General features: G+C 35.9%; 2 protein-coding genes across 4 annotated transcripts; one reads left to right on the forward strand and one right to left on the reverse strand.

Annotated features, from left to right (window-relative positions):
* Positions 1-91: 91 nt before the first annotated feature.
* On the forward strand, positions 92-9791 carry LOC143459066 (VWFA and cache domain-containing protein 1-like). 3 transcript variants are annotated; one of them, XR_013117734.1, is made up of 25 exons: positions 92-306; positions 640-702; positions 1045-1206; positions 1443-1651; positions 1917-2076; positions 2196-2343; positions 2517-2600; positions 2704-2838; positions 3140-3204; positions 3359-3497; positions 3799-3948; positions 4242-4359; positions 4460-4571; positions 4726-4891; positions 5114-5250; positions 5570-5751; positions 5934-6044; positions 6186-6314; positions 6519-6708; positions 6850-7029; positions 7200-7306; positions 7504-7622; positions 7729-7847; positions 8175-8856; positions 8945-9791. XR_013117734.1 is itself a non-coding variant. In XM_076956030.1 (24 exons), exons 1-24 carry the CDS (start codon positions 166-168, stop codon positions 8376-8378), a joined length of 3330 nt encoding a protein of 1109 aa, XP_076812145.1. In that variant the 5' UTR covers positions 92-165; the 3' UTR covers positions 8379-9791. The 3 variants fall into 3 exon arrangements, 2 of the variants coding, with proteins under 2 accessions (XP_076812145.1, XP_076812146.1); XM_076956030.1 differs by having other exon boundaries at positions 8175-9791; XM_076956031.1 differs by having other exon boundaries at positions 7209-7306; positions 8175-9791.
* A 1394-nt stretch (positions 9792-11185) lies between these two features.
* LOC143459069 (uncharacterized) lies at positions 11186-19243 on the reverse strand. The gene is made up of 8 exons (XM_076956034.1): positions 18997-19243; positions 18328-18523; positions 18028-18206; positions 15707-15884; positions 13580-15553; positions 13342-13418; positions 13056-13166; positions 11186-12801 (listed from the first exon to the last, which is right to left on the reverse strand). The coding sequence occupies exons 2-8, from the start codon at positions 18516-18518 to the stop codon at positions 12608-12610; spliced, it is 2904 nt and encodes a 967-aa protein (XP_076812149.1). The 5' UTR covers positions 18519-18523; positions 18997-19243; the 3' UTR covers positions 11186-12607.
* Between the last annotated feature and the right edge of the window lie 1861 nt (positions 19244-21104).

Below are 21104 nucleotides of genomic sequence, written 5' to 3' on the forward strand. Positions count from 1 at the left end.
AAGTAGGTCGATGTGGACTTTTAGATAAAGTTGCACTTGGTGCCGTGAGCAACTGACTTTTGAAATGTGGGTTAAAACGTATACTAATGTCTTTGAAATGGATGTTCCAGAAATGTTTTAATTTTAAGACATCATTTTAGAACATAAAACTGCTTATAAGCTACCATGAAGTTTTCCTGTTGTTATCTTGGCATATTTCTTGCCTCATTTTGTCTTGGCGTTGTAAAGAGTCAATATGACTCTGAAGGGTTATCAAGAAAAATAAAGGAATTAGTGGAAGACTTTCTGGGACAAAATTCTATGCAGGTAATCTATGTTGACAAATACCTAATTGAAACATTTTTGCTCTACCTGGAGTTTAACTGGCCTTCACATATGAGCTTTAGCCTGTATATTGACATATGTTTATAAGCGGACTAATTTGTAATAAATTAAACTCAGAAAGCTTCAAAAAGAAGTGGCGTGACATTTATTTCGAAACTTCGTATTTTACGTCACTTAATAAACTGTCAAAACGCTGGTGGATAAACACGTGACAAATAAGAGCACGACTTAGTCATAAGATCGATTTTCAGCGCCTTAAGTGATTTTGCTTCCTTATACTACAGCAATGTGAACCCAAAACTTTCGTTTTTTCAGAAACATCTTGATCAACTGAGCTATTCCGAACAAATTCTTGTGGGAAATACCGTGCTTGAGCAGGTAGGAACAAAACGCTTTTCCGAAAGCAATTATTACATCACGTACCTGCCAGTACGCGTATGATTAATAAGTGTGATATCAAGTGTTACTTACCGGAAAGCTTATTGTCATATTAGAATATTCAAAACCTAAAAAGTTATAGCAATGTTTGAAGAATTGTGAGGAATGCATCCTTACTGTAATTGCTTATTAAAATGGTTCAACCTTAAACGGTTGTACAGTCCTCCGTAGTTGTTTTGTATAGAACGTCGAACAGAAGACGCATTACTCGAACTGTAATTGTACCATTATTAATTTCCTTTATATTGAAAAAGTTTTTTAAACTGTTTTCTTCTTACCTAGTTAGTGAACAACCTTCAAAACAAATTTCAAAAGAGGATATTGACAGTCCAACAGCTTCAACAAGCCGTAGAAAGAGCTTATTCCGGCATCACATCGACATCATATGAATGCTGTAAATTTCCCACTTCGCAAACTGAATATGATCTTCGCTTTAAAAATAAGGTTTGTCAAGTTATCAAAATTGCTTTATCACATTCCAGTCATTTCATCACCGTGTTACTTTTCAGTCCTGTGCTCAGAAACTTAGCACGTAGTAAAATAAATCCTACTGTATTAATAAGCTATAATATAGTTATAATAACTATAAAGCGTTCTTACAATGGCGACAACATGTACTATATTTTCGTACCCCCAACTTTTAAGCACTTATTTACATTATATCGTATGATAACGTCCAGGTCGCAGTCAATCAAGTTTGCGAGCAAATATCGCCTGAAGCCGAGAGTTCTCTTGTCCGCCTCCGTCCTTCCTTTGTGGAATCATGCGCCCAAAACTTGATTGAACTTCCTTCGTTGAAGTGGCAATATTTTGGAAGCGAGCAAGGAGTGACGACCAGATTCCCAGCTTTAATATCAGATTCCTGTGATGACTACGACAACCGATTTAGGTGAAACGCCTGATCATCCTATAATATGGTGCTTTTACATTGGCTGATTCTGTTATATACAGGTATTCCCAAGCGAATTAAAATGTTTTCGGGAATACAGCTGTATGATTAATGTATAACTATGACAACCGCTTCAGGTAAATTCTTTTGTAAAATTTTTATAAACTATAGTACCAACATTGATTGTTCACCCGATCTGTCGAATTTCGCACAATTGTGTTGCTTTTGCTTTATTCTTGATCTGTTTAATTCTGTTTTTATTTAGACCTTGGTACGTCCAAGCAAACGTTCCTGTCCCAAAGGAAGTGGTGGTTGTGATTGACAGGAGTGGATCCATGGGACGAAGACACGGCAGCGTAACTTTGATGGAATTGGCGAAAAGTGCGGCAAAGACTGTTATTAGCACCTTGAACCCTTTCGACAAGGTAAGGTGACAGCAGTTTAAGCTTTGTAAACAAACAACGTATTTATTTGACATAGATATTTCACCAGTCACCTTGTATTTTTTTTTCAAAGCAAAATGCTAATAATGTTTGCCTTTCAGTTTACAGTTGTCGCATTCAGCACCAATGCCCTGCCAACGGACGTTGGTGACACAGCAAACGACGATTGCTTCTCCAGCACTTTAGCATTCGCTACCCCGGGAAATATCAAAAAGGTTTCGGGCTTTATTGATTCTCTCATTGCAGACGGTAACATGCTAGAAGTCGATATTAATCTTCGTACATAAAAATGCATAACCTATTGTAATAGTACATCATAGGCTAAAATTCTTTTGAAAATGGCAGGGTTTATATTTCACGACAAAATTCACATTCATCGTTCTATTTTAACAACGCCTCGATTATATTGAATATTTTTACAGGATCGACATACTATGCAAAAGCGTTGGACAAGGCCTTCAATTTCTTTTCAACCGACGTTGAAAGTAGAAATAGCACCAAGCTAGGTTTGAAATTAGCTTTATCAACATCAACCTTTTATAATCCTAACCTGTTGAACTTCTTTTGCACAAATGAGGTGCAATTGTTTCACTTATTCCTTGTTGTTAGATCGTGTCATTCTATTCATGTCTGATGGTGAACCCAGTGAGCCTTCTACATCCACGATCTTAGACACCCTTAGATCGCGAAATGCGGAAGTGAATAACTCTGTCGTCATTCTGACGTACGGTCTTGGAAGCTCAGGTTGGTTAAAGTTTATTCACAAAAGCAAAACGCATAACATTGTGTTAGTCGATATAATTGAAAATGGGTTTTGCCTTTGCAATTTTGCAACGAAATATTTTTATGATTTGTTTAAATAATTTGGCTGCTTTCCAGGTTGCTTTTGATTGCGAAGAAAAGAAAATAAATAAATTGTATTTAGATTTTTTTGTTAGAGATGAATTATAATGCAGTGATAGGAAATTGAAATTTTACGACCTTTACAATTTTACTAAGTTCTACCAAACATTTTAAGTGGTTTATATTTTATATATATGTATAGATTTTGATGTGCTTAAAGACATGGCTACGGCGACATCTTCAGTCATAGATGAATCGGACATTAGGGTAAGACAATATTTCTGTGTTCACATAACAGAATTCATCTTTTGGCATTTTTTGACATGTTTATACAATTTGCCAACATATAACTTATTAATTATAAAAAGTACAATATTCATTGACTATGCAAGACTATAAATGTTTTTTGTTTACATTTCAGCCTGGCGTCTTTACTAAAGTGGACGACCCGGACTTGCTACGTAGCCAGATGGCAAGTTATTACAATTTTTTCAAAGTCGATGACGAGCTTGCGTCTGATCCGGTTTGGACGGTGCCATACTTGGATGCTTGGGGTTTGGGTAAGGCTTGCTTTGCAAGTTGTTTGAACGCCGAGTATTTTCTATAATCAAAAATTGCATCATAATGAAATTTCTATAATATTCTGCATGCGGAGTTTTGAAAGTAGAACTTCCCAAACAAATACATTTTTGAATTCGTAAAAGAAATTAATTTCAGAGCTAAAAATCCACCTGTTTTCATTTTGATGACAGAAAAAAAGCACTACTATAAAACATAAATATTAATGGTATAATTATAATTATAATTTATACATAATTATATATAATTATATCACTTTATACATAACTGTAAATTTTTCAGGTGTAATGATCACAGCCAGCTTACCTGTCTACGTCAGAGGCAATTTGATTGGTGTCGCTGCCGTTGACGTCACAATTGAAGAGCTTTTTGCTGAAACGACTAACATTGTACCAGGGGAACTTTCATATTCTTTTGTTGTCAACGAAGCAGGTCAGTTAAAAATAAGTTCTTGATTAAGCTGAGCACCGATGAAAATTGTAATTAAATGTAATTAAAAGTGTATTAATACATCTATAGTTTACGATGTCTGTATTTTATTAATCTACTGTGCAGGGTTTTTATATTGTAATTTTTTCTAAATTTGTAAGTTTGATTTGTATCGTACGGTAACTATTACAAAATTCTATTCAAACATCCTGGTTAGTTGCAAAAAATCTTATATTAAGTTAACTAATGTTTTATATTTTTTTGCTTTAAAACTATTCGTTTATATCTAATAACAGGACTGATGATTGATCATCCTCTTTTTCCACAAATCGGCATCAGCGAACCACTCTTCGCACGTGCAACCGCTTTCGAACGAGATCCGGACTTCGTCGAGATCTTCGAGTCTATGAAGAGGTATAGCAAACATATATCTCCTTGTGAATGTATTATTGTATACGGTACTTTAGTATTGGACTGTATTTCTTGATTTATAACATTTCATGATTTCATTAAGAGGAGGAAGCGGAGAAAAAACGTTTTATTCCACCAAAGTTCTTTCTGGAGGTGACGGTAGGAGATATGGAGCGAAAGAGATACAAGTTCGGTCAACCTATTTCTGGAAGAAGGTTGGAACGTTTGAAATATTATTCTATGTTAGATGTTAAGTTATATGTAAGCCTGAAATAAAATTGTTACGTCAGTACGTTTGTGTGTTGTTTTAGTATTGTATATAGCACAATCTTATATGAAATAAATTTATAACTAATCGTTTTTTAACAGATTCCAGGGACGGACTTTTCAGTTTGTCTTGTTCTTGCAAATGAAGATATTCAGTCAGTTTTGGCGCCTCAAGGTTCTGTTCCACGTGGTTCCTTTTTGTATCATCGCTTGGACCTTGTTCCACCAAATACCGCGTGTCGACACTTGAACAATTACTGCTCAATGGGTAAAAATTAGTGACTTTAACATGGAAGGTGTTCAACAAAACATTGTAACGAAACTTCAACTCAAGCTTAAAAACAAATTTCTGTAAATATCAAAATAAAACATTATCAATCATTTCACATTCAATGTGTGACAATTGCTGACGAGCGTGTTGCGAGAGGAAATTAATTCGATTTGAAATGAATTATTTTAGTTTAATCTTATTTCAAACTTTTATTCCTAGATCAAAGTTCAGTTTTTCTGGCTTCCCGTTCATATGAAGATCCAGAATATTATTTGTCCCGAGTCTTTACTGCTGCAGATGTTAGTAGAATCAAAGACTACGTGGAAGGAAGTACAACTATCAGTCAAGGTTTGAAGGTAACCATGGAAAAGGATTTGATGAACTTGAGAAAGTTCTAAATCATTCTGTATTTTCATTATTGGAGCGTCCATTAGAACAAGAAAAGCAACCTAAGTTTTCTCCATTAAGTAATAGGCTACTGGACACCTTTGTCTGAGTTTGACGTTTACCAAAAAATCACATTTAAAAACCCACTCTATGTGTTTCTGTTAATCTCTTGTGGGAACCCAAATTTTAATTAAACATACAAATTTCTACTTATTTCAATTTCTATTAAATTTTACGTAGAAAATATGGTTGTGACTTTGTATTTACAATATCCATACGATTTCATAGGTTGGGATAAAAGACGAAGTGGTGGCGACATCTTACGCCGAGAGGTGGTGGACGGAACTCCATGAGAATCCGGACATAGAAGAGGAAGTAGTCTGGCGATACATCGGAACAAAGCATGGAGTTTTTAGACATTTTCCAGGCACCCGGTATCCTGATGATTATGATCCCGTGCTTAGACCATGGTAATTTTTTCGTTTTCCTGTTTTCCAAAATGATATACTAGAGCGCATATCTATTCATGTCTTTAGTAATGTAGGCTATATAAAATTTTCTGATAATAACAAACTCGTTTTCGCATTTCGTTTTTGTTACCATAACGCGATAGAGTCTTAAGTGAATGCACTCAAGATCTCGAGTGTTTCAGGTATGAACACGCATTGGCAAATCGCGGAAACAACGTACTCACTTTGCCCTACAAAGATGCTGCCAGTGGTGCGACTATTATCACACTGAGTAGAGTTCTTTTTGAAGGAAAGTAAGCGAATATTAAGGTGTATGTAGATCATTTCTAGTTTTCCCGCTCAAGCTTTAAACACGTAACTGTTATAGAGTTTGGCGTGAATCCTTTTAATTTAATTTTTAATCGGATAAAAGTGTATTTAAAACAATTTTTTAGGTTTGGTGGCCTTCATGACGTCATCAATGACGAGGTTGTAGCGGTGATGGGAGTCGATATTTTGTTGTCTTATTTTCAAACTGTTCTTGCCGAATTCTTTCCAGATTGTATAAATGACGACTCGACAAGGTTTGTCTTTTTACATTTTAACATGACTCTGTGTACTGTTATATTCAGCTGTATACAACTGGGATACCAGTGTTTGCGTAGTAGGCTAGTAAATAAAGTGTCAGTGTAAACGACGAGGTGATATGAGAATGAATACAAACATTATTCTTGTTTTTTTCGAAATATTTTGACGAGTTCAATTTTTCAGTCAAAATATAATTCCAGGTGTGTACTAATGGACAAAGCAGGATTCGTGATATTTGCTAAGGAATATCTTGAGTCGTCGTCAGTACGGACCAACCAGCATTTGACCGAGGTAGACTCGAACATCGCAAATCTTCTCATACGGGACGGAATTTTGAATCCTACCAGTTGTTCGAATGTTGAGGCTAGTTTATTGCAAAGGACATACAACGTAAGTTGAATATTGCTAAGTTTGACTTACAGCTTAGAGCCATTTTTCAACAAGAATTCTATCTATGCTTGACAAGTTTGGTCACTGTTTTCAGATAAATGTTATTTACTGTTGTAATATTTTATGGTGGCGTGTTATTAGGTGTCGTACAGTGGTTCATACAGCGTAACGGTCAACTTTGGTTCAAATTGTGAAACCATTCGTGTCATTCCCATCGAACAGACGAACACCTACATGGTCATAAAAGGTCCCAGGACAAGTGGTGGTTCATGTTCTTTTTATCGCCCTTCTAAGTGCACTTGCGGTTCCGGCATAGGAACGGTAAGATTACTATCAACACAGATCACATGATGCAGATTTTTAGGTGGAAAATAACATGAAAAAATCTTGCGTGTTTTGTCACCTTCTGAGAAGTTGTTATTCATGCTGCAAGCTTCATCAAGTACTAATGTGATAAGCATATGTTTATAAGTCCTTAATTTTAATGATAGTACGATCAGGTTTGTGAAACAACTTGGTCGGGTTACGCCTGCGAATGTCCTTGCCAAAGTCCTGACCCACAATACCATCCTTGTACAAACGAATATGACTTTTCCAGGTATATTTTTCAAAGAACTTAAAACGACCGTTGTTAGTCTGAATCACTGCCAAAGTGTGATGTTTATGGATTGTTTATTTTTATCAACATTAAATATTGCGCCTTTTTGTATTTGATTTTTTTATCGTAATTCCGCGCTTAAACTGTAGCTTGTACACTACAAAACGAACCAGCTGATTTTTGAAATTTTATTTAAGTTCCCGAGTTCCGTTGTGTTCTCCGGAAAACAAGGAATTGACATCAGTGGCTGCAACAAACACAGATCTCTCGTCTCTCCCGATATGTTATAAGATTGCATTTACGTTTGATCCAACAGGTCACTATAGCACATGTTCCTTTTAAATTTATATACATACATATAGCGGTGATTTGTTGGGATTTAAAATTTTCAAACTTAACTGAAAAATGTTCAAACGAAATAGATTCCGGTCAGTCACAAGGCCTGGGCCTCGGAGCTATCGTTGGAATAGTTGTTGGAGTTGTTGCTGTGGTTATTATCGGAATCATCATCGCCATCAAAGCTAAGAAATCAAAACCACCGGTAAGCATTTTAGCTCATAATAGAAATTACTTTTAATTTAAAAGTCTAAGTGCTGTGGGGCTTTATCTATTTCATTGAAGGTTCAAGTAATCGGTACGGTTGTGAAAAGAATTGTTTTCATAAGACCGCAGATAGTGTATCTGTTCTAAACAACACGTCAGTTCATCAAGTGGTTTAAATTTGTACCTCACAGTTGCTTTAAATTGCATCATCTTAAAACGAAATGTTGAACGTATGTATAGTGTGCATGCAACTGTATAATAGTTCATTAGTTAAAAGCAATACTAAAATATGCTGCATTTCATGTTTCTCCATTTTATCATGTAGAGAAATGCCAGACGGACTTCTCAACCGTCAGCACCAACTGTCTTTCCGGCCCAGCCGGCCCAACCAGCGACAAACCCGGCATATTTCGCGGCAGAAGAGCCTTCGGCAATTTACGTGAACACAGTGGAAAAAGGCGCTTATCCTGCAAATAATTTTCCTCCGTCATATGAAGAGTCTTCGCGGGTTAATTACCAAAAATATTAAGTGTGTCTTCAGTCAAATCCAGTGTTTTTATTTCATCTGCATCTTTTTTATCGTTGTTTTGCATTTAGCGACTGGCGAGTTGCGGAAGTTTTATTTTTCGCTACAATATTTGTGCGCTCTGTTTTTACTTATTGAATAGGCCTATGGCTTATATTAATTATTAAGTTCTTTTTTGCTTTTGATTTTTTCTGGTATCTTGTAATGGGTGTCGTTCGTATTTGACTTTCATATCATATTGGCCAGATTTTAATAACTTTTCAACACTTCGTCAACATAACTTAAAAAATTAAAAATCTACTAAATACTTTGCAACTTACTTGCATAAAAATGAAAAAGAAACATTTTTTATATACAGTGAGACCTCGTTAATCCGGACCACTTCGTTTCGTCAAAAAATGTCGGTTTAGCGGGGTATCCGGATTATCGGAAAGTAAAAAATCAATCAATCTTGCAAATGCAGCACCGTGTTCAAAACGCAGTATGCACCTTACTCCAATTCTAAGTACCGACTTTCTGGCTGGACAGCAACTAAAATAAAATTATATTTTTTGTATGATCCGACCCAGTGTCGAACCCCAGAACCACCGTATTAAAGACGAATGCTCTCCAAGTGACGAACATTCGGCCGCAAATCGGTTTGACAACCGCTCTTGCATGGCGAAGCATTCCGGCGGGACCAGCAGTCTTGAACTTTCTTTGACCTGTTTCCAATCTTTGCGCAATGCGATATCGAAAGCTGATAGCACGATTGAGTTGCAGCAGTATGTCTTCAATAGATTGCCGCACTCAACCGATGTACTGTACGTATTTTTTTGCGACCGCGGAAGTGTTGTTTGTTACTGTTGATGAACAATTTATTTTTTCGTTTCTAAAATACTGTACAGTATTTCATAGTATGACTAAAAAGCTGTGCGGCTAAAATTTTTTACAAAGCGCAATGCTGTATAGTACTGTACTTTTGAATCAATAAAGACCGCAACGTTATTATGCGTAGATAATCGGCTATTGTTTCGTCAACTAACTACCCAGTGTACATAGTGTATTAGGACAATCGTGAATCATTTTCGCTTAACTGTTAATAATCCGGTTTATCGGATTTTATTGCTATTGATTTAGCACATTTGTTCCAAAACTTTTGTGTCGGAGTCGGACAGCGGGGTTTCCGGATTAAAGGGGTAAAATGCATAGGAAGAAATCCGTTCCCGGCAGTTTTGTGTCGGATAGCGGGGATTCCGGTTGTTCGGGGTCCGGATTAACGAGGTCCCACTGTATTTCAAGTCATTCTGACCAACGTGCTCTACAAGCTTATCGCGGATGGAAAGACCGTTGTACGGTGTTCACGGCAAAACGTAGTTGCTCTCTCTATGAAAGCTATTTTACAGTAGGTCTCAATAAATGCAATTTTACAATAGGTTCATTGATTCGTTTGCCATTTTGAAAGTCCTGCTGAATGACGCCTCCTGATAAGCCTATCAGCATTACTTTAAGTTGTTGCATTCATAATCACTAATATTGTTGCGGGTAGTCGACAGAATGTCCACATTTGACTAAACTTTGTAGTTACAGATTTCCGATCCTCCGGTCTACAATATACATTTAATGTCTCTATAGAAACACTTTGGAGGTTTTGCAGGTTCCAATCCTGCTAATGTTATATAATTTTATTTTGTTCAAACTTACTTTTGAGGTAAATTAGTCATGAGAGGCCTTAGTGTGGAACATCATGTCGTATTTTTCCAACGTCTTTTAGTCAATATTTCATTCAGCCATGTCTACGAAAACCAGGGCCAAATTTTCTTTTCATTTTTCGCTCTCAGTGAGACAAAGAAACAGTATTTAAGTATGTTGAACTTATTATCAGCATTGGTATTGTAAGAGCATGTTACAAAAAGATCTCTAAACATTTTCATTGACTCGAAGATCTCCACAAACTCCGGATGTCGCTCAAAAGCGATTCTACTTGCGCACAGAGGATTACGGACGCTGATGTGTGGAAAAAAGAGAATGATCAATCATAAGTCCTGTGATGAAGATTTATTAAAAACTTACATGCATAGAAAATAAAAGTCAGGCTGGTTTAAGAAACATTGTTTTTCATTAGGACGATGCTTACTTTAATTTATATCGTGGCTATTATTGTTAAAAATCTTTGCTGTGAAGAGACTACGGTGTTTTACAGAAAACGAGTAAAAGATAAGCGTTTTTAGGTTAGCATAACGGGTATGCAAAAAGTTGACCTTGGTTCTTCAGGGTTTATTTTAAGTCAGATTTGGATTAGAAGGTAAATTTTGGTTAGGTTTATGCCGTTTATGGCATTTTAGGTCAATACAACGTAAACTTAGCTTGAACATTAACTTGAAGAACAAGAACTTCAATAAGTGAACAAACAGAATGATTACAATAGACGGAACAGAACAATAATTGTTTTTATATATGATAAGACAAAGGGGAACAAATGGTCGGGTATCACTGGAAGCATAACTAGCGTAAAATTCTAACTACAGGCATAAGCAAAATGGTATTTAGGCTCATATAAAAAGGTGAAGGTATATTGTAAGGGTTTGCGTGAGCATTTTTAGCACGTGCTATCGCGCGTCTTTCTAACTGCTCTTTATGGACGAAATTTAAAACCCGACGAGAGTAAAAAAGGCTTCTCGTAAAAAGCGTTTGTTTTTCATTGTGAGCTTAAACTACCATTAAGGTTGACGACCAAGCATCAAAATCTAATTTCAGATTCGACGACAAAAACGATTTCTAACCTTGCTTCACAAAGGCTATGTTATAGTAATAAGTGAACTGAAATTGAGTATAGTTCTTTGCTGTGGTTTATTTGCGAGTAATTAATACCGTATTGATGCTGCAAAACGCGTGAAATAAATTACATTGTATTCAATATTCAAGTTAACGACGTTATTCATTTGAGAACAATTTGGACCAAATTCAAGTTTCAAAAAGCAAACTTTCCAATACAATCCAACAAAAACACAGCAAGGCCAACAACTTTAATTACATTAAATAGCAGGTGGGGTTCTTTGGGGGAATACAATTGGGTGCGTAGGGGTTGTGGGGTAATACGACTTTACGGGAAGCAAAATGGCAACAAAACGTTTTATATTTTCACACACTTTTCATACGATATTGTTAAAGTTTGGTATGAAAGCATTTTTTCCAGCAGACGTAGAGATAAATCTAATAATATAACACTGTTTATGACGTTTATTTACGATGACTGGACCAAGTTAGATGAAAAATTAGTGAAATTTGGAAACCAGATGTTTAGACATGTCAGTTGGTGAACATTTTTAAACAAACATAAGCAATATTTCAAATAGCAAACCACTTACATTTTTAGGACGTAATTTTCGAATAATTAGATTACAACAATGACTGGTTATTGACATTTAACATCACTAATAAAAAGGGGGTTGAGTTATCGGAAAGGAAAAGTCAAATATAAGCAAGACGAAAGAATGTGTCACTTTGCGGAAACTCTAGTTACGATTCAAACAAAACAGAAATTAAATAATACGCATAGACAGTCGGGCATGCAAAATAACAAGCTTGTTCTAGATATTTCATCGAGTTACATTTTTCTTTTGAAGTAATCGAACTACCACAAAGATAATGACAACTTAAATATCTTCGTTAAACATGAATGGAAATACATCATATGTACATTTCATGCTCTATATCTGAAGTGTGACTCGCACAGGCGATACATGACAATATTAATATGTACAGGTAATATGTTCCTACAATATAATAAATAGTTAAAACATTTTTTTATAATACTTGTCGTATTAATTTTCTCGAGACGGACACAACGAAAAAAGCAGAAACCTGGTTACTATGGTTACTTCATTAAATAAATTTCTGTCTTGGTTATTAATTATTATTATAAAATATTGGGTTTCCATAGACAAGCTTTTCACTGGACAAAGGCCATCTCCCATTATATTGATGGACACAGCAGGTATCAATACATATGCAGGAATTATGTTAATACGTGACATGGATACATGGGCAAGGTATTCATACAAGTAAATTGATATCATTTCAACTGGAGAATTGTCCAGTTCACTTTTAAACCATGTCTATCTTTTGTCAAAATCAGAATATAAAATTTAACGACTACAAAACAAGCAAAATAAGATATCAAACATACCAAACTTAAAAGAGAGTTGCAAACGCTGACATGCTGAACCCCATACTAAAGTGATAAGGAATTGTTAGCGTGAGTTTGCCTTCGGTGGTCGGACAGCAAGAGATTTGCACATGTCGGTGTCGTTCCTTAGTATTTGTTGTTCAAAGGTGGTTTGCATTGATTTGTCTTCCCCGTGTTTTTCAAACTTTGCCGGGAAATTGATTTTACATTCTTCCGCTGCTGCTGCAGCTGCTTCATCATGAAGCAACCTTCCGATTTCTGCGGAAAGATATTTGTCATAAAAATTAAAGTCTCATAAGAAGAGAAACATTAGCCAGAGCAAAATGGGCAGGATAACCGCTACTACTCCGTTGTTTGAAAACTTGAATATTCTTATCCACTTTAAACATGATTTAAGCAATGACAATACACAAACTACCTTACTTGGTGCAATTACTGCAAAGACATACAACACAGTTGCTAAACTGTACTAGAGGCTCTATAGAAGATTTCACAGTTACAATTTCAGTCACCTCTTTCTAGACCCCACATATCACAACGTCCACTGACATCATTGGTTTTGTTGACTGGTGAGATTGCTTTGCATTCAGAATATTCATCAGTAACTGGCGTGTAGGATTCGGCTGAATAAAAAGAATTGACTAACGGCTAAAGATAAATATAACTTAGTTGCATAACTCAATCATTTCAGGAGGAAGTACACTATTTCTATTACCTGTCGAGCTGGTCTTACTAAACGTTTGAATAGAACTTAAAACCATTCAGAGTTAACACAAATACATTTAATAATAACTATACCAATGTCGCTGGAGTAGTGGCCGTGAACGTCTGAATCCTGGCTCAAATCGGAATCGTGTTCATTAGCGTGGATAGGTCTGAAGAACGAAAAAACAAAACTAAAATTAATTCCAATAATATGACCTGATACACAAGAGACATACTTTAAGATCAGCACTATCACTTACAATTAATACCACATGACTAACTAACGTACCGGGTAAAATAGTGAAACCATATTTAAAAAAATAAATTTCACCTAAAATGGGTCAATGATGATGGTTGTGGCGCAGGCTTGTCTGCTTCCTGTTTTTCACTGTAAACGATGTCAACAGGTCTTATACCGGAAATGGTTTGCCAGATGTTTCCTATTCTCAAGGAAGTCTTCCAAGCTTCGTTCTCTGTGATTGAATCAGCCAGAAGTGATGTGTTATTTGCGCTGGGCTTCAGGTAATATGGGGATTCTTGGTAACTTGAAAAGCTGGGGCAGGTGCTAGAGGTTGGGATTTCATTAAAAGACATCTTGTAGGGTGATAACATTGATCTGTTGCTTTTCAAAAAATTCTGAATGATATCTTGCTCAAAGCCGTGATCTTCAGTGAACGTGACAACATCAACTACTCGCTGAACCAACTCTGCAGAGTAAAATGCTTCCTCATCATTCAGGTCGCTAGCTGGATTGAAATTTTTATCATACTTTAAAAGCGAATTCATGGTTTCACGTCCACTACAGACTTGATTAGGGGTGCCAAGATTGATCATCCAATGGAGGTAATTAGAATCAAGAACTTTCAAAGAAAACTCATCTAAGAAGTTGTCTACAGGATCAGTCAAGTAGTTGCTGTTAAAGTGCAACTTTTCAAAGACGTTGAGATTTTTCTTAGCCTCAGCGGTTGGCTGGGGGGAAAACTTGCATCCACGAAGGATCCTGTGAATTTCAGCTTCCACAGACGACTCACTAGCGTGCTGCAGCCAAATGCTTTTCCTTGACTCCACAACATTTGCACATGCCAACTCATCATCGCAATTTAACAAAGATTCTATTTCGTTGTTCACGGTTTCATTGCTGCTTACAGGGGTTTTGTTGATAGCAGCTACATCACCCATGCAATAAGGCTCGGAAAATAAAAGAGACTGAACACCTGAGTTATTCTGGACATTATTTGAACTCATGGGAGCACTGTAAGGCCAGATATCGAATCCATTCACAGATTCTTTGGTAGGAGTCGATGAAGAATAAACTTCATTGCAACTTTGATCAACATCTTCTTCGGTGAAATCCAAAGGAGGAAGAAAATGAGCATCTCCCAAAGAGTTCCCAATAGTCAAGTCATCATGGTCATTATCAACTTGAGGAGGAAGATTAGACACATCCGCGAAGATATCCTGATAATCTTTCATAAGTTGTCCAGTGATGTCTGGATCAGATTTAGCGGAAGGCCGATACATAGTTTCCAAGCGACTTACAGCAGATCCTGGAGAGAGGCCGTCATCGTCCTCCCAAAGCGAGGGAGATGGGCACCACAACCAACTTTCAGAGGTATCTTTATCTTCAAAAACCTTGTCCGAAACAGGAGAGGTTTCACTGCTCTGTTGATTCTTATACGCAGGTTCAAACTCCAAGCAACCAGATTCTGGGTCACGAAACCATTTGCTTCTTGGCAACTGTGTCTTGTTATTGAAGATCTCCTGGATACCAGCCGAGTATAAATGCGAAATCTCATTTTCATCCACTTTCGGGGTCATTGACCTCTTCTTCCATTTGTTGTTTGATGGGTTGCTAAAGTAGCTGAATTCTGCAAAATTTTGCCAAGTTGATTCATTTGGAATTGTGGCACCAACGTTACTCATAAAACTTCGAGAATGGTTGTTAGATGATCCTAATTTGCGTTTGTTTCTTTCGTGTTTGTGATCATGAGGCCGCCTTCGTTCATTGGCATTTTCCTTGTCAAATTCACGCCTGTCTTCAACACACTGCTTCTTACAACGATTATTTCTCCACTTTGCGCGTGTTGGAGAAACCGTGGAAACGCTTCCGGTACGCCGCCATCTTCCTGAAACTCCTCTGCCTCTGCTTGCTTTCTTTTTGGTTCCAGAATCTTTAACAATTACATTTCGATTCGATTCTTCTGAGGATATCTGCTTTTTCTTATGTTTGTTTATCAGCGTCACCCTGGGATGGTTTTCGTCTTGTTTCTGCAGAGATTTGTTTGATTCTGGAACATCGACATGCCTGTAAATGTATAAAACATATAAATTCACATTCCCTAAAGATTTGAATCAAATAGTAGTACCCGACTGAGTGTACTACTATTAATAAAGTATTGCAAATAAAAACTTGAACTACATACATCAATGTTTTGCAAGACGATACAGGAATACTTACTCAATTTTGTTTCCAAATTTGTTGGAACCATTCCAAACAGAAGTGACATTGTTAGTTTTTGAATGAGAATCATGTTTGTTGTGAAGAAGCGGAAAGGCATCTTGATAATTTTCGTGACGTCTTTCCAGCTTCTTGCCTACAAGTCCTTCATCAGAGCTTGATCCATTTTCGGTGGGATCTAACAAGTTTTATGAACAATTTTATTTGCTCTTTCACACAAATGTATATAACCTGTCTAAATAAAAAATATCGAATACACAGACACAGTTAAAGAGGGACATACAGTGTAGTACATGTGGGATGTTCTTATCACATTAATTGAAAACACTTTCCTGGAGTATGCAAATGAAATTCAATAAATTTCTGGTAAATTTCAACCTTGTTAAATATATTTTATGCGTACACGTGTTTTCTCTTTGTCTTGAAAACCGAGGTAAGAAAAAGAGTTTGGGACAATTTTTTATTCCAAGCGCACTCCCTTGGAGGATATGATCAAGGGTGATGTTAACTGTCAGGTGCTTAATTCTCAGTTTTATATGATGTCTGAAGACTCATCTGTTAACTTTCGGGTTGTTACGATCAGTAACCGATTAACTGAGTATATATATATATATAAATTGCAAATACACAGCAGATAAACATGACATTAAAGAAAGTTCAAACAGACAAGGTATTAAAGTACTATCAAAAGCAAGAAAGATAATTCTCGTTAATAAATGCTGGTTTGGAGGTTAATATTGTTAAGTTATTTCGATACTGTGGTCAACATACCAGATGGATCACCAGTTTGACACCACTGGTATTTAAGGTGACCGTCTTAAGACTATTTTGTTCGTTATATTATGCAATGCAGAATGAACACAAAACTGGAGTAGCCACAGGAATTACGAATTAGCACGGTGAGCCAAAAACATGTTTTGGATGTTTAGCTCGTGTCTTCTGCCAACATCTAAAATTTAATCCAAGTTTTTCGCAATTGACTTTGTAAAAGATAATCATCAACTGTCACAAGGCACACACAGAAAGCAAGCTTTGCATGACAAAAACATGCATACAGAAAGTTAGGATTGAAGTACATAAAACCAAACACAAATATCCGAATGCAGCAAGTGAGTTTGTAACAAAAAGTGGAAATAGGTCAGTCAGAGTACAGTACCAATACCATAGCCTGGCACAACTATGAGTTATAGTATCCATGACAGCTTTAAAATCAGACATCTGGATACATGGCTTATGCATAATTTATTATAATGAGTTGAAGGGTGGTTGGTGACAACTTTAATTTCAAAAACCCTGGCGAAAGAAAGATTTGAATTTTGCCTCGCCAGCCCATTCCTACAAAAAGTCGCAATATCAAGTCTAGGCATAGTAAACGGATAACTATATATATAATGTTATATGTTATATATTACATATAATATAAATATCAAAAAAATCTGGAACTGTATCAGAATAATGTTACTGGTTGTGCAAATCTACCTTATGATAAATCTGGGACTTACTCAGTCTGCAGGCATGTAAGTCACAAACCGGAAAGGCTTTTTAACTGTGGGGTCCAGAGACGCCAAATAATTTATACAAAAGGTGCACCTAATAACCGGAAAGGTTACGAAGTCCTACGATTTTAGAACGACCTTACGAGGGCCACACAGGGGACAAAAAAACAGCCCCAGGACCCTTCTCTTGGGCCGCTTTGGAGAGAAAAAGCATGAATACTCTTGCGGAGCAGAAAACCAGCTGAAAATTTTTCAACTTTTCGCTATTACTCGACGTAGTTTCGGTCAATTCGACAATTAAAACATCTATATCACGGCAAAACATTCCTTTTTCTAACTATGTAATCAGTTTTTGTCCAACTGCGGCAACAAGTAAGGAAATTGAACACGTATGAGCTTTACTCTCGACACCAAAACAAAAGCAAGCATTACTGGTAAATTTCAAATCACACACTTTTATGACATCACAATTCCCACTCTGACTCAATATGCGATGTATAAGCTAGGACAAGGTGGTTGTGCAATGTAATTCGATGTGTAGACAACTACACGACAATATACCATTGGTGAAGTAGCTGTTAACGGTTGGGCAAACAAAAACAATTAAAAAGACTCTTTTTAGCAGAGGAAATGTGCCTAGTACACTGATAGATATACTATACGTAAAACTAATATTTGACACCGGAATGGCCACGATATTATGGCCCTACAATCATTAGAAAACTGAAGTAGGTAGCTTATCTGTTTCTAATAAGTTTACTTACAAAGCCTAAGCTATATACATATGCAGTATATTATATGTACTGTATATATAGAGTTATTTACCCGATATCAGGTGTAAAGTGTTCAACTTAACATATAGACTGTCAATGAGTGTTTCAATGCTATCATCGTAATCATCAACAGCAGAATGAAGGAAGTTGGCTGCCATTTCCTTTTTCAAAGCAACTTCATCAAGAAAAGTGAATGAATGCGATCGTTTCTTGTATTTTTGCTTTGGCTTTCTGTGTACGAAAGAAGTTTGATATATAGAAAGCCAAATATCAAGAATTCAATATTTGTAACATATAAAAATATCCTACGCTACAAAATGTTCATTGGTATCTTTGTACCCGGCGAATTCACCTTTTATTGCTGCCTGGTGGCAAACTGGCAAAAATGCTGGCTTCCTTTTCTGCCAAATGAAGATCCATTGTATGCTTTGAGTTTAGCAAAAGATCCAGGACATGCCTTGTATAAATAACGGCATCAATGCCCCGATGTTCAAGCTCTGTTGAAAGCCAGGACTGGACTAAGTTTAGTCCGGCTTCAGACATTGTTTCTAAAAAAAGAAAATTCAGTTTTATAACCAATATTATATATACTATATACAAAGATTATTAGGCTGAGCCATCACAATTAGCAAGAAGACATATATTTATACTAGTACTGTATTCAAATATAATTGAAGCATGCCATGTAAATGTAAATGCAAAATCACAATAAAAAACTAAGAACATCTTTTTAGCTATTTTTTTGTGTACACTTACGAATTCATACACAAGCATCATATAACAGATATCCTTTATATGTATGTATATATATTATTTATTTGTATCAAATACTTATTGCAATACTAACAAATAACAGTTATTGAGTTTGTCACATAATAGGGCAGGTGTACACAACATGATTATTATTATATAATAGCCATAGAGAGTTATTTAAGAAATTTGTGTAGATTTCAAGTCCACTTTTAATAGGTTAAGAATTAACATGACTATAAAAAAAACACAGGAATTATTAAAATCTTACTTAAAAGTAGGTGATGGGTGTATGAGGAAAAATCAAAGTCGAGCAGAATTCCAAAGTCCGTTAACAGAAAGGCAGGAAGTGCTCCATTCAGGAATAATGAAGACACAACTGAGCATGGTGCTCACTATCCGGCGAACAGTGTATGGAAGATATTATTCCATATCAAACGCACCAAAAAAAACGCTACAACGAAGACAGTATACCCCTATCTGCCAGTACAAATCTATACTGTTCAAATAAAAATATTTTTAGATAATTTTTAATCAGCTAGCCAGTTCGAAAAGAACACCTAATTCTGCTGTTTCATGTACTTTAATAAAACAAATTATATATACATACACAATGTACAACAACATAATTTATACATATATATATCATCAGATGCAAACTTTCATCCTCTGCAACATACTTTTCAACTGCGTCATTTAACCAATAAACTAACGTGTAGGCCAATATAATCAGAACTTTTTTGCACTGGTTTAACTATTTTTTTGAACAAAGCCAGTCTACGAAATTTCTACCAATGAATGAAACCAAAAATTTTAAATTTTACATGTATTTGTGCAGGATTTTTCCTTTTCAGATTGGTGGAGTTTTTAGACAAATGTAGACATTAAATGTTTTTGGTATTAAAGTTTTGGAATTTATTCGTAAATTTAGGCTTTTTTTGAAAAGTTTTCGTAAAGCATCACCAAAATTGTGAGATAAACTCAGGTACCTCAATTGTGCAGTCGTTAAAGAATCTGTTTGCTATGCGTAGTATAAGCGGAAACGATCGGTTATGCCGTGAAGTTGGGAGTTGTCTTAAATTAAATAATTTCGTCTCTAGAGGCTAAACATGATCAAAAATAATCAAAAACTGCTGATATACAATGACTGACTGAGCATGTTGTCTCTGCCTTTTTAGTACGGACAACAAAGGTCCATTCTAAGAGAAAATGTTTGTTGCGAGCATCTATATATGATTCTATTGTTTCAATTTTATTTTGTAATGTAAGAGATTGTAGGAGTAAATAACCTATTTTTCCATTGACATCGAGTAATGTAGTTAGCTTTCAATGGCCATGCATTATACCACATCGGTTTGTTTTCAAAGACTGGCTCCGCAACAAAAATCAAACCCAAGCAGAAAATGTGGTTAACATGTTGACTGTCAACAACGAGATAACTCGTGGTTGGAAGTGCGGCTCATGTTGCCAACCATAATTTATCTTGTGTTTACGCGTATGCACTGAAGCTGTAAGTGGTCTCTGGACAAGAACAAGAAAAACCCCTGGCAACAGAAACATTTTTGAGGAGAAATGTACTGAAAATTCAAAACACAAAAATGAGGCAAATATTGCTTGGCATCTGGGAACAGATTAGGGAATCAGGCATTGGCAGTCAACGTGTTAAAAAAGGAACTTAAAAAAGATAGCTCCACAAAAATTTAAAGAAACGTTTCGAATAGAAATTCTTTCACAAGTTTAAGTTTAAGAAAAATAAATTGGCATACAAATAACCAACCTTTTTTGTTCGTTTAATATAAATCGACATGAAGGTTAAAAGCTAGTTTTAAGTAGCCAGTATACCAGAAAACATTCTATTAACCTCATTTAAACTCAAACAAAACAAGTTATACTCAACGTACTACAATAAAAGTTATATCATTACATGCAGAATTTCATCCTGAATAAAATATAATACTTCTAAACTGCGTCGTTCAGCTAATAATTTTATACATATTTGTAACTTCTTTGCAGTGGACATAGTTTTTCTTCGAATGGAGACAGTCTACATAGTTTCTGCCAATGTGAAAATTGTTGATCCACTTTGATTCTTTTCAAGTACAAGTACAAGTATTCAGGCCATTGGATTAAAACAATTTCGCTTAGGTGCGTTACCTATGAATTCCTTTACACCATAGAGAAAGTTTTGAAAATATTTTTCCTAGTTCTTATTTTGCAGTGTTTTGAATCCTACGCACTGGGCTTGTCTGATATGACGTCTAATTATGTGGACAGTGAAGAATGCTACGTAAAATACTTAGTTTCTGTGTATTCTGCGGCAGTTTCTGTGTATTCTGCGGCACGTTACACAGGGTAATTTTGTTTGGCATGTCAAGCAAA

This window comes from Clavelina lepadiformis, chromosome 5 (assembly GCF_947623445.1).
Source record: "Clavelina lepadiformis chromosome 5, kaClaLepa1.1, whole genome shotgun sequence".
NCBI lineage: Eukaryota > Metazoa > Chordata > Ascidiacea > Aplousobranchia > Clavelinidae > Clavelina > Clavelina lepadiformis.

Bases quoted from the DNA above. Each gene is read 5' to 3' on its own strand.
- LOC143459069 (XM_076956034.1), bottom strand. From the start codon at position 18,518: ATGTCTGAAGCCGGACTAAACTTAGTCCAGTCCTGGCTTTCAACAGAG. The intron at 18,207-18,327 runs GTGAATTCGCCG...TTTCGTACACAG, and splicing joins CCACCAGGCAGCAATAAAAG to AAAGCCAAAGCAAAAATACA. The intron at 13,419-13,579 runs GTGAAATTTATT...TTCGTTCTTCAG, and splicing joins TCATCATTGACCCATTTTAG to ACCTATCCACGCTAATGAAC.
- LOC143459066 (XM_076956030.1), top strand. From the start codon at position 166: ATGAAGTTTTCCTGTTGTTATCTTGGCATATTTCTTGCCTCATTTTGT. The intron at 1,207-1,442 runs GTTTGTCAAGTT...GATAACGTCCAG, and splicing joins ATCTTCGCTTTAAAAATAAG to GTCGCAGTCAATCAAGTTTG. The intron at 2,344-2,516 runs GTAACATGCTAG...ATATTTTTACAG, and splicing joins TGATTCTCTCATTGCAGACG to GATCGACATACTATGCAAAA.